The sequence below is a fragment of the Patella vulgata genome, chromosome 5 (genome assembly GCF_932274485.2).
Source record: "Patella vulgata chromosome 5, xgPatVulg1.2, whole genome shotgun sequence".
NCBI lineage: Eukaryota > Metazoa > Mollusca > Gastropoda > Patellidae > Patella > Patella vulgata.
In genome coordinates, this window is record NC_065883.2 from 21,874,583 (window position 1) to 21,888,515 (window position 13,933).

General features: G+C 37.2%; 1 protein-coding gene across 1 annotated transcript; it reads left to right on the forward strand.

Annotated features, from left to right (window-relative positions):
• Positions 1 to 3,415: 3,415 nt before the first annotated feature.
• LOC126822328 (mammalian ependymin-related protein 1) lies at positions 3,416 to 5,794 on the forward strand. The gene is made up of 6 exons (XM_050551144.2): positions 3,416 to 3,573; positions 4,034 to 4,068; positions 4,242 to 4,376; positions 4,863 to 5,043; positions 5,201 to 5,288; positions 5,691 to 5,794. The coding sequence occupies exons 1-6, from the start codon at positions 3,507 to 3,509 to the stop codon at positions 5,758 to 5,760; spliced, it is 576 nt and encodes a 191-aa protein (XP_050407101.1). The 5' UTR covers positions 3,416 to 3,506; the 3' UTR covers positions 5,761 to 5,794.
• The last annotated feature ends 8,139 nt before the right edge of the window (positions 5,795 to 13,933 follow it).

Sequence of the window (13,933 nt, forward strand, 5' to 3'; positions counted from 1 at the left end):
TATCTCCTCTTACTTTATCTCCTATATTGCTATCTACTGTTACTTTATCTTCTGCATTGCTACCTTCTGTTACTTTATCTTTTACATTGTTACAGTCTATTTCTTTGTCTTCTGTTTCTTGAGTGTCTTTGGTTTCTTTATCGTCTGTTTCATTATTTTTTCTTTCATCTATTTCTTTATTTTCGGGTTCTGTTTCTTTCCCTTTGTTTTCTTTATCGTCTGGTATGACTGAAAAAAGAAATCGAACCCAGAAATAAAATAGATATGACGAAACATCCATAGATCTGAAATATCCAATGGGATAGTTAATTATTAAACATGCATTATGCAAGAGCTAAATCTGATTATTGCAAGTCTTAATTTAGGCTTCAGATGTTATAGAAATTATAAATTAGATCTTTATTTAAACAACAAGACCAAAATCAACTCTGTAGACCCACGGATGGCTCGGCTACAGCTCGGATTTAAATAGGATTTCACTAATTGATTAAATCAAATAAGAGGTAACCTGATGAAAATACGTCAGTTAGATCGAGGCTAAATGATAGAGTGTACTTAGCGAGGCCTCTGTAATGCGTTTCCGTATGCCATTGAAAACTTTACTTGATAATCGAGATATGTAGGTGGAGTTAACGCCTGTCAATCAAACGACCGGCGAAGGTGAAGACACATTTCGCTACCATTTCTAGGCAAATATTACAACGATGATAACTATGTTCAGAATAAAGTAATTTGACTGAATTTTTCAATATATTCTTCTTTCATCATCTAATTTTGAACTGTTATAGCAAGAATGGCCAACTCTCTATAAAAATCTCCCATAATTTATCTTTAAGTCACAATTTGCCTACAAAATGGCGGCGGGCATAGTTCGGTGAAATTTAAATTCGGCATATCCTACACATATGGCGTATCGAGACATTAATTGTAAACGAATCCAGGAATAACTTCTAATGAAAAAAAGTATTTTGTAGTCTTATTTTCCTCTCTTTTCTTTAGCACCTCAAATATCTTGTCATTCTTTATGCAAAATTGCCTCACTCCACTTACGAAGTATTCTGCTTCCAACCCACTCTGTAGGAATTCGGGAAACGTTGGCATTTCAACTTCTGAAAGAATAACGCAACACAAAATTCATTAAATGTATGTAGAGGTTAGTATCCAGACAATGAGATTCTGTATGCTTTTAAAACGTTAAGATTATAACTCGGGGCTAATTTAAAGGATTAGCTGCCAGAGGCGGCTCGTTTCAAAGTCCCCCTCCCACCTTAAGCGACGGGTTGGGGGAGTGGGGGCACTTTTCTGTTGATTTAGATACCAACGGTAACCGACAATTCCGTTGAGCAAATCTGAAGAAAAAATATGAAATTAGATTTAACGTCTGTTTTTTTCTGCTCATAAATAAAATGAAGAAGGGCATACGCCATGCAGTCTGAGAGGTAACATTTGCCCGGCCTTCGAGAGCTCGATGGCCGCGAAATTTCCCTCTGGATTTCCGGCCCGGATTGGTCGATAATCCGATGTCTCTTGTACACGTTGGCGTGCGCATAAAAGAAATCGAAATAACAGCGTAGCCAGGCAAGATTTCTCTCATATAGCACAATGTATGCCCGTCTTCGTTATCCCGGTTGATGCTAAAAAGTAGAACGTTAAACCCTATTTATATTTGCTGCGGAGAAAAACAAGGGCGACAGAAAAACAAGGGCGTTATAATGATTGTATGTAAAGCATTTGAGGTAAAACACATAACAATAAGAATATGGGAAGCTTATTCAAACCACAAAGTTTCTTTGGCAAGGCTTTACTGAACCCATAACGATTGCCGATCAATAGGCATTTTTTGTGCAAAAAGAGTATTTTCGATATAGATGAAGGTTTCTAAATGGACAGTGGTTCTGCAATCGTTATATATCTACTCCCAGGACATAAGTGGAAAGTTGTTGAATTATAAGATAAACCTTTGGACAAAAGGAGTAAGCCAGTAACAACTCGCCCCGTTCATAATGGCACTGAGGACTGATAGGTCGGCGCACAACCCAAGATACATATTAGGTCTTTCGACAAGAATTAAACTGGAGCCAAAGGGACCCTTTTATCCGATTCGGCGGCCTTTTCTTGGACTTGGGGATCCTGTCTCAGGTGATCCATATCAAGTATTCTCCCCGGATTTGGGGTTTCTTTCAGTTTTCTTTTCAGAGATTTCAGCAAAAAAATTTCGACCGGAGGCTGCCGCCTGTGGTCACTGGCTACAATCCGCTTCTGTCCAAGCTTGGACCAAAAATAACCTTTTGAGATTTTTTGCTTTTATCCAGATATTCTGATTTATCCTTTTATCCTGATTTCCAATCTATCTTGGTTTGAACATTACCACAATCATTAATGAGCTAAGGTGGTAATGCTTGTAACATCGGCTTTGGGGTGTAGTCTTTACCGTGCTACAGCAAAGTTGAACCAGTTAACGTTCTTCAAGATCTACCCAGATTCTAACTGATTTCACAGTAGTGTGTGTACACGTATTATCGCCACAAAATTATCGTATTGTGGCTTTGTAACGTTTATGTTTTGAAAAGCGAAAGCTACAAAAATAAACGACCATCTTTTACTTCCGCCTCTTGGCAACGCACATTCTTCACATTGTTAACTTTCTTTTAACGCATAATGATCACCGAAGGTTTAGAACAATGAATATAACGTCACCGAAAAGTATTGCGCATAATGAAACGATTTCGATGTCCATTGGTGGTTAAATTTTGACTTTGAATTATATGAAGTGCTACTAGTTCTGATATTACTGTTTACTTCGATTTTACGACATAGTTCTTATGCCTTCATTAGCAAAATACATGTATGATACCGTCAGTGGTATGGTGTAGTGCTGTAACCGAGCCCCCTTACTTTATCTAAGGGGTTGTGTGGGGGTGGGGGCTTCTCTCTCTATTCTTTATTGTGGTGGAATTTAAGACTGTTTTATACCCTTTTGCTTCTCTTGACGTTTGGAAAACGGATTCAGAGTAGGCTTCGCCCCGACATTTAATAATTTTAAGTACATTGTGTCTTGGCATCAGTTAACTAACAACACTCTTTGTGCCATTATTCTTCGGTTTATTTTCGGGTGCTATCAGTTCATGTCGTATCTAATTTTCTAGTCCAACAATTATCCAACACAATACATGTACTTAACTGGCCTTATGGACCGAAAAAAATGAGTTCGTTCTGGGAGTAGGTTACATGTTTTAAAACATGTAGAAATCGACCCACTTCTATTGATGAGAAGAAGCAGATGGTTTACAAAGATCCCATATCATGACCTTGTACTTGGATCTTGTATAACTGCCCGATGTTTATCATGTGACTTTTTATATATTCCTTATCTTTTTAAAAACTCCACCATTTAACAACTGTTGAGTCTCCTGCCTTATCTCCCTTGTCAAATAGTCCCTCTCTTATCTTATCGACACACTCTGTGATCTCATTCCTTCCATTCGACTCCACGTCGCGTAGCCGTCATGAAGCTTCTGTTGGTTCTCTGTTTTGCCGTAGCCACCGTTCTTTCACAGCAACCTAGGCCTTGTGGTAAAGTAACTTTTCTGAATATTTTTGGGCTTTATCTTTGAAAATGCTATATCGTAGTAAAATAAATCCCTTGTAATCGATAAATGGTACAAACAAGCATTGTTTAGTGGGGTTTGTACATCCAGACTTAGGCTGAGCTCTGCCTGAGAACAGGTATTCTCGAGGTATGAAGTAGATGCATCGCTATGTGCAGTATGGGGTTTGTATTATCTAACTCATAGCATATCTAGCTTAATTACTGAGTAAGGTTCTAAATTACCGAAATTTCAATGTTGGAAAAAATCAAGCCAAGACCGAGACATAGGGCCTGGGGAATGAGATTTTTGGCCTTAGCTTTAAAATGGCATTTGCAATATAGAAAGCGACGCCAATGGCAAAACGATTCAATTGTAGTTTAACAGTCTTTAACAAACTTTATATAAATACTATTATGTATCTACTTTTATGTTTTGTTCTTCAGAATCACCAAGACAATGGGAAGGAAGGCTATCCAGAGTAAGTTTAGTTTTCATTCTATATGTAAATGTATATGGTACTGCAGTGTCAGTTTAAATAATATGCAGTCATAAAATGTTAACTGATATGACATTGCCAACTTGTTAAATGCTTCTCGATTTATGAACAACCTAATTTCAGAATTTATATGATTTTTTGTCTTTGCTTTTCAGTATGATCGTGACCGACAATTCTTTCAGAGAGCTAGAGTTAGTTATGACGAGCTAGATAGACGTGTTAGAGAAATCGAAGAAGTTGAAATCGGCAAAACAGTTGATTACTACGATGTTCTTTATTTACACAATGTTGTAAGTAATACTTATCAGGGTGGGGTTTAACGTTTCGTCAATACAAACCTTTGTCATTTTGAGACTAACATACGTTTTTTTTATTAGAATTATAGTCACAGTATTTGAGAGAATTAAATTTTGTCTGCTGCTGCCTACTCTTAAAGAAAATCCTCAAGTTGCTCGCGGATTGGTTCGAACTCGGTAGATTTTATTGGATACCTTGACTTCTGAACCATCGACTACCGCACCCCACTAACAATAATGCGTTTAGCACACTACTATCTGTGATGGGGTGAAGGTGGGGTGGTAAAGGTGGTACTCAATGATCTCATAAAGCAAACACATGTTTGGCGCATTCCCTGCTCTCAAGCTCCCAATAGACGCCGAGTAACTGTAGGGCGTACATGCATACTAGTTCAGTTAGTACAGATATGCCTTCTAAAGATAATTTACTGAAACCTTAAAGTCTACCAAAACAAGTAAACTTAATTATACAATTTTCAGGGCCTTGAATACAGATTAAACTTAAAAACACGTGAATGTAAACTCACACCTTTGACTCGTCCATTCATCCCAGCTGGTCTTCCACCAGATGCCAACTACAGAGGTCAAGCTACTCTTGGTGCTTCTGGTATTCCCGATGAGTATACCGAGGTTGTTCTCTTTGATGGAAGTTTCGAGGGAAGTAAGTTAAAGATTTGTGAATAAATTTGGAGCAAAATGAACTCGCAGTTAATCATTTAAAGTTTGAAATCAAAATGTGTAATTGTTTTCATTCCACGATATCTTTAGGACTATGTAATCCAATATATAAATATATAAATCATTTCGCTTCATTTCAGATCAATTTTTCGGTGTAGTCACTTATCCAGACTGTGTTCCAGTTGAATCTGGTTTCTATAGTAACAGAACCGGGGCTGTAAGAACTAAGTAAGTCTGAGTTTGTTTGGCATCTGTTCTGGGGATAACTATCATATTTAAGAAAGCGGACAATGGGTTTTAGTTTCCCAAGGGGTCCATGGGGTGTGAGTGGTCAACTGACCTACGATGACTTAGACAAGCTACTAGTTCGCGTTTTATTTATATACTCCGATTGGACTGAGGGGGTATGGGATCGTTTCGGTTTCAACTTCTTGATGTGTTTAATGTCTCCATAAGAGATGTATCGTGGTCGAATAAGTCAGTTGTTAGCCGGAGGGGTGGGGGAGGTGTCTATTACAAAGTTAACGTCCAATACATAATTGGGAGGGATTGGAGGCAACTGGCTGTTTATAAAACTGCATAAATATTATTAATGCTAAATGTGTAATATATGATTCTTTTTTATTTCAGCTTTTATGACATTAGTTTGGGTGTTGCTGATCCAAGCGTATTCGTTCCACCAACAGAGTGTCAACAATAGAAAAAATAATTCAAAATAAATTAGTAGTATTTAACTAACTGCTTTTGTTTATTTTGTAGACCACACGATATTATTTGTTTGGATACGGGCATGCGCTATCGGAACCGACAAAGGATCTAGGGCCTACTTTTATTTCGATTTAAAACTGTCAGTGGATATTTACTGTCATTGGTATACGGGACCTCTGTTTTCGTCCCATCTGAAAGGCTGGACTTTCTGTTTTTCGTGTCCTCCCGCTTCCACCACTGCCAGCCACGGGGAAACCGGGCTGGCAAATCCCGGGGATCGATCCTGGAAGTTCTTGACTAGTAAGCCAGTGTCATGCTTACCCAGACACCATAGCTCCCAAACATAACTGGACCCGCTATCTTATCGCCACAGTAATCCGGCCAATTCAAGAAAACAAACCGACACGAAGTAGTTATTTAGTTTCGTTATACTTACCATTGTGTCTATAATCTTCACAATCTAATCCCAAGAAGGGCGTCCATAATCAGTGAGGGAAAAGATGGGTGGCGGGAAATAAAATCTGTCATTGTCTACCATTGTAACCCGGACAATGAAATAACCTTCAATTAAAAGTGAAATGAGTAATAACTTCGTCTTAATTCATTGGTTAGTGACTTTTCTGAAAGTTTCCAAAACATTTTATGGACTAACCTGCAGAGACAAGGCGCCCAGATCAAGTATACACGATGTCGCGTTCTATACAGTACAGTTAGCCTGACTTTGTTTGGTGCAGTTTAAAAGATACAAGTCCTCATTTGAATCATACTGAATGAGGTGGTGGAGAAATCAACAGCACTGAAATCTTTCAGCAATTTAAACATACCCTGAGACATTGATTACGAGCCCTAAATAAAATCCCATATTACACACAAGGGTATCAATAAAAGTCGTTGGTTGTCACAGCCTAAAAGTTTATACGTGTAACATTCAATATGAGGGATCGGTAAACATGTCAAAGGAGGATTGGTGTCTTGGGGAGGGACTGATGTCTGGTGGAGAGTACTAAAACCCGAATAATACCCCCCGACCCCCTGGAATTCCTTTCTCGGGTAAGAATCTGCTATCACATTATGGTTAGAATAAACATTCTACAAGCAAAATCAATAATAGATATTGATGGCTAATGAAATAATCTCATAGTAATAATTTCATTTTTAAGTTCGAGTTTTGGAGCAAGATAATTTAAATCACCTAACGGCATTACTATCAACAATGGTGTCCGTATAAGTAATCAGCATTTGAAATTCTGACTATGCATTTTTTGGGAGGGATGGGGTTTAACATCCACTCGACACAAGCTAGGTCATTTCGGGACTAACATATGGTTTAATTTTATTTCAATAATTCGCTTGCGCGTAGGGGTCTTAAGCAGTGGGAGGAAACAGGAGGACCCGGAGAAAACCCACGAGGTTGGACAGGCGACCCTATTCCTTGTCACGTACAACTGGGGATTCGAAACCACGCCAGTCGACTCAATGACAGACTTTATGATACAGCGCGCGCACGCTAACCATTCAGCCATCCAACCCCCCAAAGCTGCATTATGTAAGATTTAGATAAAGAGCTGTCTGTTTGTTCTTGTGTGCGATGATATAGGGAGTTGACTAATTAATAATCCATATAACCAATAACTATTCACTTTTCATTATCTATTGTCATACTATTATAGTAAGAACGTCAAGCTGCAATGAACATGTATAGTCGTTCGGATGGTACAAAAAACCGAGGCGTGCACGTAAAAGAAGCTTTGACGGTTTGAATTCTATATAAGAGTAGGCCGTAGCAACTCTATCCGGGCAAATTGTCCCGCATGCATGCCGTATGCCCGTCTTCATTAGACCAGTCGGAGTAAAAAAGTAGGACGTTAAACCCTATTTCATTTATTTGGTTGAAAGTATAATTTTCAATTTTGAGTGATTTTATATGTTAATTTGTTTAGTGGGATGATATCTATAGCCAGTGTACCACCGTCGACACAGTAAGCCAAAATTTAAACTAAAATTGGTAAAGTAGCCGACATTTTAAGAAATTGTTACTGTATAGAACACATCGGATTAATTAAATTTAATACTTTATTTTAATTAAATCACAGAGATTTAGCACCTTTAAGCCCAGTCTGGTCATTCGCTCTTCAATTAGAATTGAAGAAAAAGAACCCGGAGAACGCTATTGTCATTGTTGCCTTAACTTGAACTAAAATTGCAAGCTTTCGTTTTTCAAGACAGGTGCAATATTTCAAACTCAGATAAAATGTGAATATAGGTGCACGTCAAGATATGTGTTTTATTATGCTAATCAGTGTCAAGGGAATAAAATATTGAAACGTGGCGAGACATTTAATAAGTCCAGAAAACGGGGCCAGTCATTGGGAAGGGTTGTCTTTTTTTGGAAACTCCACAAACTCCTATTACATTGTCATTGTTTTATACATTATACCTGATGCTGATGCAGACAATTATAACGCATGTGTAGGTATTGTTTGGTAGCGATTGTTAGGATTGCAGGAGGGGGGGGGGGGCGAATGGTTAGCACGTGCGTGCTGTATCATAAGGCCTGTCATTGAGTCAACTGGCGTGGTTTTGAATCCCCGGTTGTACGTGACAAGGAGTAGGGTCGCCTTTCCAACCTCGTGGATTTTCTCCGGTTTCCTCCCACTGCTAAAGACGACTACGCGCAAGCGAATTATTGAAATAAATTAAACCATATGTTAGTCCCGAAATGACCTAGTTTGTGTCGAGTGGACATTAAACCCCATTTCTCTCTATCTCTCGCTATGAGTACATTCATAGAGCGAACCCTATTTTCACATGCATATCCCATCCTTATTTAAAACCGTTTGATTTGTCTTCCAGTGATCTTAGCAATAAGGTAAGATCAACTGCAATCTGGAAACACCTTGATACCGCGCAGTCGTGCGGTAAAGGGACAGGTCTCAGACTGGATTGTCCTAGAAACCCGAAAAGAACATTTTTTTTAAAACCCGGCTTCCAGTCGTAAGTAGTAGCGCCTTCTTTACGTTCAGAATTCAGATTTTGGAAATTGGAAACCCATATTGTAGATCTAAATTGTTTTTGTCATTAGTTCAGCTCAGTCCTAGCCTACATGCAGATATAACAAATGTACATTCTGGATGTCCTTGATGGAAAACTATTTGTGCTATCATGCACGTGTACTTAATATATTTACGCTATATACACAGATGACAGTTCGCACATTTTGTAGAATCGCGGGCCACACTATTGCGTCAGACTGACTGACTAGACTGTGGTTGTATATAATTCTTTTAAAACCTTGGTCCAGTTTAAAGTAGCAATTGATTTCGCACAAATTAACAGATTTTCGAGGGCTATCCTTTTTTTCTCTTTTTTTTATCTGTGATGAATGTTATGGAAATAAGCAGATGTTTATTTTACAAGAAAGTGTTTAGAAAACTCTCACAGGATTTTTCACAATCCTTCTGATCGGCTGGCATCATGTTGAAGTCTTTGATAGTTCTCGCTGCTGTAGTTCTCTGCACTGTTTGGGCACAGTTACCAAGACCATGTGGTAAGTTTTAAGTTTTATTATCATGAACTATATTTCTAAAGTTATCTGAGGTTTTCTAATAACAATGCAAAAGTACAGTACAACACAAGATTATGAGCGATAAAGTGAATTCCTCACCTCAAACGAGGAAGAATGTTGTGATGACATTTTCTTTCTGATTATGCTTAGCTAGGGGAAGAGATATAGGTCATGTTTGTGGTCAATAGATTGGTCATTACACTACTAATTCAACAAAGAGAAAATTGGTGTTTTAGTGCCTTCGATATAAATAAACGAAAGTAGTTCAGATGAAAATGTTTATGCAAATATTACGGCAATTAAGAGCTAAATCTGCCCATTGTAGGCCTTATTTTGGTTTAAAATATACAACAAGCCTATAATAAAATCTCTAGATCATAGGATGGCCGAGAATTAAATGGATTAGAACTCCTGCGAGATTTAAAAAGTTTCATAAAAATATAATATGTATCACAATTAATATTTTAATTAAAGCGACGTTTCGTTGTGTTGCATATTAATTGTGTTCCCTATTATGTTTTTGTTTTTATTACGTGTGTCAATTGCTAAATGCCGCTCAGAGAAGATAAAAGTCCCAATAATAAAACAATCTACGCTACATATTCAAACACTCATAACTTCGCTCAGAATAAAGTAACTTGAATGCAATTTTCAACATATTCATTATTTATTATCTATTTTTGAAACATAGCATAATGCATCTTTAAATAATCCTACACTGAGCATGTTTTATATTTAAAATTCAAAGATTTAATGATGATTTAAACATGCATTATGCAAGAGCAAAATCTGCTTATTACAAGTCCTTCTTTAGGCCTGAAATGTTATCTAAATTATCAATTAGACATTAATTAACTTATCCAGACCATAATAAACTCTCGATGTCAAGGCTAGCCTTCGATGTTGGCTGGATTAGATTCCTATATGCCGTTTAACGGCCATTGATAATTAAATCAAAACAATGGATAATCGAGACAATGCTGTTTATATTAATGATTTTAGTAATGATGACCGAGACTATGCGAAAATTTCACCCGCTTCGTTCTCGGCTCACAGTGCATCAATTTGACTGAAATTTTCAGCAAATTACCTTTACACTATCTAGTTTTTAACTATTACAGTGAGAACTGCCATCCCTGTATCTTATCTCCCATAATGTAGCTTTAATTGTACACAGTAATAGTAACATTGTGTGAGTTTTTTTATAATGAATATTGGAAAGATGATATGATAGGGAGTACGAAATTTTAGGGTGGGTTCGTTTTGCCCAATGGACATACCTGCAAAATGCGTCTTTTTGATCGAGATTGAAGTTTGCGTTAAAAATAAGAAATATACGCCTTCAATTTCGATCAAAAAGACTTATTTTTGGCATTGGGCAAAACGAACCCACCGGAAATTTTCTGTCTTCTATTAATTCCTGGATAACAAAGTATATGTACTACTAAATATATTAATTAACACTAAACAATTTAAACTTAGTTGTAATAAAATTCATTTATTTATATTTTTTTTTCTCCAGATAGCCCACCCCAATGGGAAGGTAGATTCAATCGAGTAAGTTGATATCTTTCACTTTATTAAATCGTTTATTCATATCAACACAATTTTTCGTTGATTTTAAGACCGTTTTTTGTGGTCACGTTTGCAATTTTGTCCGGGCAGCGGCGTTTTCGTCTACTATCCAACTGCCGAGAAATATTTTACGTTTACCCAAGCATGGGCGTTTTCAGGAATTTGAGCAGGGGGTGGTGCGCAGAGAAGACAACATCCAATTTGAGGTGATCCTAGGGTATTACACGAGAATTTTATAAAATCAGAAGCTCTGGGACAATATTTCATTTCATTCAGGTGCATATATGTATAGGGGCCAAATCGGCGGCAATGCCATGTGCATTTGTTTGATGTTATTTCGATAAATTGTTCAAATGTGACCTTGATTCCCAAACAACTACGCCCAGACAATTATAATGTTGTGCGTTATATAATTCTCTATTTAAAAATATATACCAACGTATTTCAGTTCGATCGTTCGACAAACTACTCCAGGTATGCAAGGATAGCTTATGATGCCACCGGCAGACGGGTACGTGAAAGGGAGGAAATTGATAGAAACGCAACTACAGATTACTACGATGTTCTTAGACTCTTCAATGAGGTAAAGTATTAAAACAATCTATATGACAAACACTTTTTAGATATAACAAAGAAGCGTATCTCTTTCAAAGGTTGATCCCAAATTATAACTAATCATTAGTATAATAATACGCTATGCCTGTTCCCCAATCCCTACTCCGTATTCAGATACAAATCTGAATTAAATATTTACACAAAAAAAAAGATAAAAAGTATAATGTTATGCTATATAAAAATTATAAATTTTACTAATTGTAGATCACCATTGAATGCATCTATTGCAATAATAGGTGTTATATTAAATTGTAATCCCATTTCTGAGCAAAATACTAAATAATTTTTGAACATCACGAATCACTGGTATAACGCATGGTTCTCTATCTGCCGTTTCTTCTATCTAGATCTGTTGTTTCTTCTGTTAGTGATTCTGCTGTTTCGCTGTCGCCTGTTTCTTTATGTTTCTTCTATCTGCCTTTTCTTTTGTTATTTGGTAATTCTTCTGATTCTCTATTTGCCCTTTCTTCTATCTGTTGTTTCTGCTGTTAGTGATTCTTCTGATTCTCTATCTGTCGTTTTTCTTTTCTGCAAGGTATGTCTCTAAGAAATCGAAGAAGATTGATATTGCCACCCCACCCCAAATATATAGTTTATATGCTACCAAATATATTTCCAAGTTTCTTTTTGCAACAGCGTAAAGAATATCGTGTGAATCTTCGAACCAAAGCTTGCAATGTCACAGCCTTAACCAGACCATTTATAGATATTGGTTTACCATCAGATGCCACCTTTACAGATTCTTTTGTCATTGGTTTAGCCGGTTTACCAAATGAACACGTGTCTGCTGTATTATTTGAAGGATCTTATGAAGGAGGTAAATTTAACCGAGAACCGTTTGATATAAAAGTTTTTTACTTTTGGATTCTAGTTATTAAAGGGGGTGAATACTGGGTATAACAATGCTTTACCAAATCTGGGCGCTGTCGAATGTCATTATAATTCACATCATTTGGGAAACATGTTAAAGGAACACAATGCTAAAAATAAACATCAATGTTGATATCAATACAGGGTCATAACTCCCAAATGATCGGGGAAATTAATCGATCGTTTGCCTGGCAGCAACTGGGCTCCAAGAGATACTCATCTTGCTCTTCTTGAAACTAAAAAAGTCTGCGGCTCAGCCAATCCAGCAACAATCGGCATGTAACGTAATATGCCGGTACGTAATATGGCGTACACGTAAAAGATCCCTTTACTTTTGGAATTCGATATAAGAGTAGGCCGTAGTGCAGCTGTCCGGGCAAAATTTCCCTTATAGCACACTGTATGGCGTATGCTCGTCTTCATTAGCCCAGTTCGAAGCAGAACAGTAGGACGTTAAACCCCATTTCATTTCATTTCATTTGTTCCTTGGGCAATTGCGCATCGATTGATGAGTTTGATTTTGATATGACGTCACAGTTCCACTCTGACGGCAATGGCGTTCCTTGTTCATATCGTACTTGTCATTGAGACATTTTATCGGGACGTTATTACCAAAACTCAATTATGATGCATTTGGTCAATATTGATATCATTACACAGTCTCAATATCGTAATGACCGTGTCGGGGCAAAATTACCCTCAAAGCATACTGCATGATGTACCCGTCTTCTTTTTCCCGGTTGGTGCTGAAAAGTAGGACATTAAACCCCATTTCATTTCTTAATTAATTTTATTGAGTAATTTATTAAAGTTATTTATTTTTACGGGGCTGTATATTGTGTTGAAGAACAGATAAATTAATTAATGCTATTTATTTCTACAGGACGATATTTTGGAGTTGTATCTACACCCGATTGTATTCCCATGAGATTTGGTTATGATAGTCCTACATACGGTTATGAAGATACTCTGTAAGTAAACATAATACCTTGAAAGATTTCCATACGTAGCCCATACGATTTATATTATATATTATAAGTATTTGCGTGCCACCAATGGGCTCTACTGCGAAACACTGGGTATACTGGGTGATAATATCTTTCTTATCTTTACAACACAAATAAATCAAATTCCACTTGTGGTTCATCATGTCCAAGGACCAGAGCCTCGTTTAACATGGTGACTAGGCGGCGCCGCCGCCGCGCACTAGCCAAACTGTGCCGCCTACTGAGCCCAAAAGTTGAAGACTGGGCGGCAACATACATACGTTTTGAAAATCGCTGACAAGGTTTTTCCCATGTGCCAATACTATATTATGGTGCGTAGGTTTACAAAATCGTCTTTCTGATTGTTTTATGGGTATATTTCTGTCTGCGGGTCAGCCGCAGCAGTGTTTTGATCTCGATTTTACAGGGTATTTTTAATCAATCCATGTTTTAACAAGATGCCAAAACTAATAGTGTATCAAATCTCCGAAACTATTTTTTTAAGTGCTCAGAAATCAAGTCTAGAGGAGTAATTTTCAAAAAAAAATTGGGGC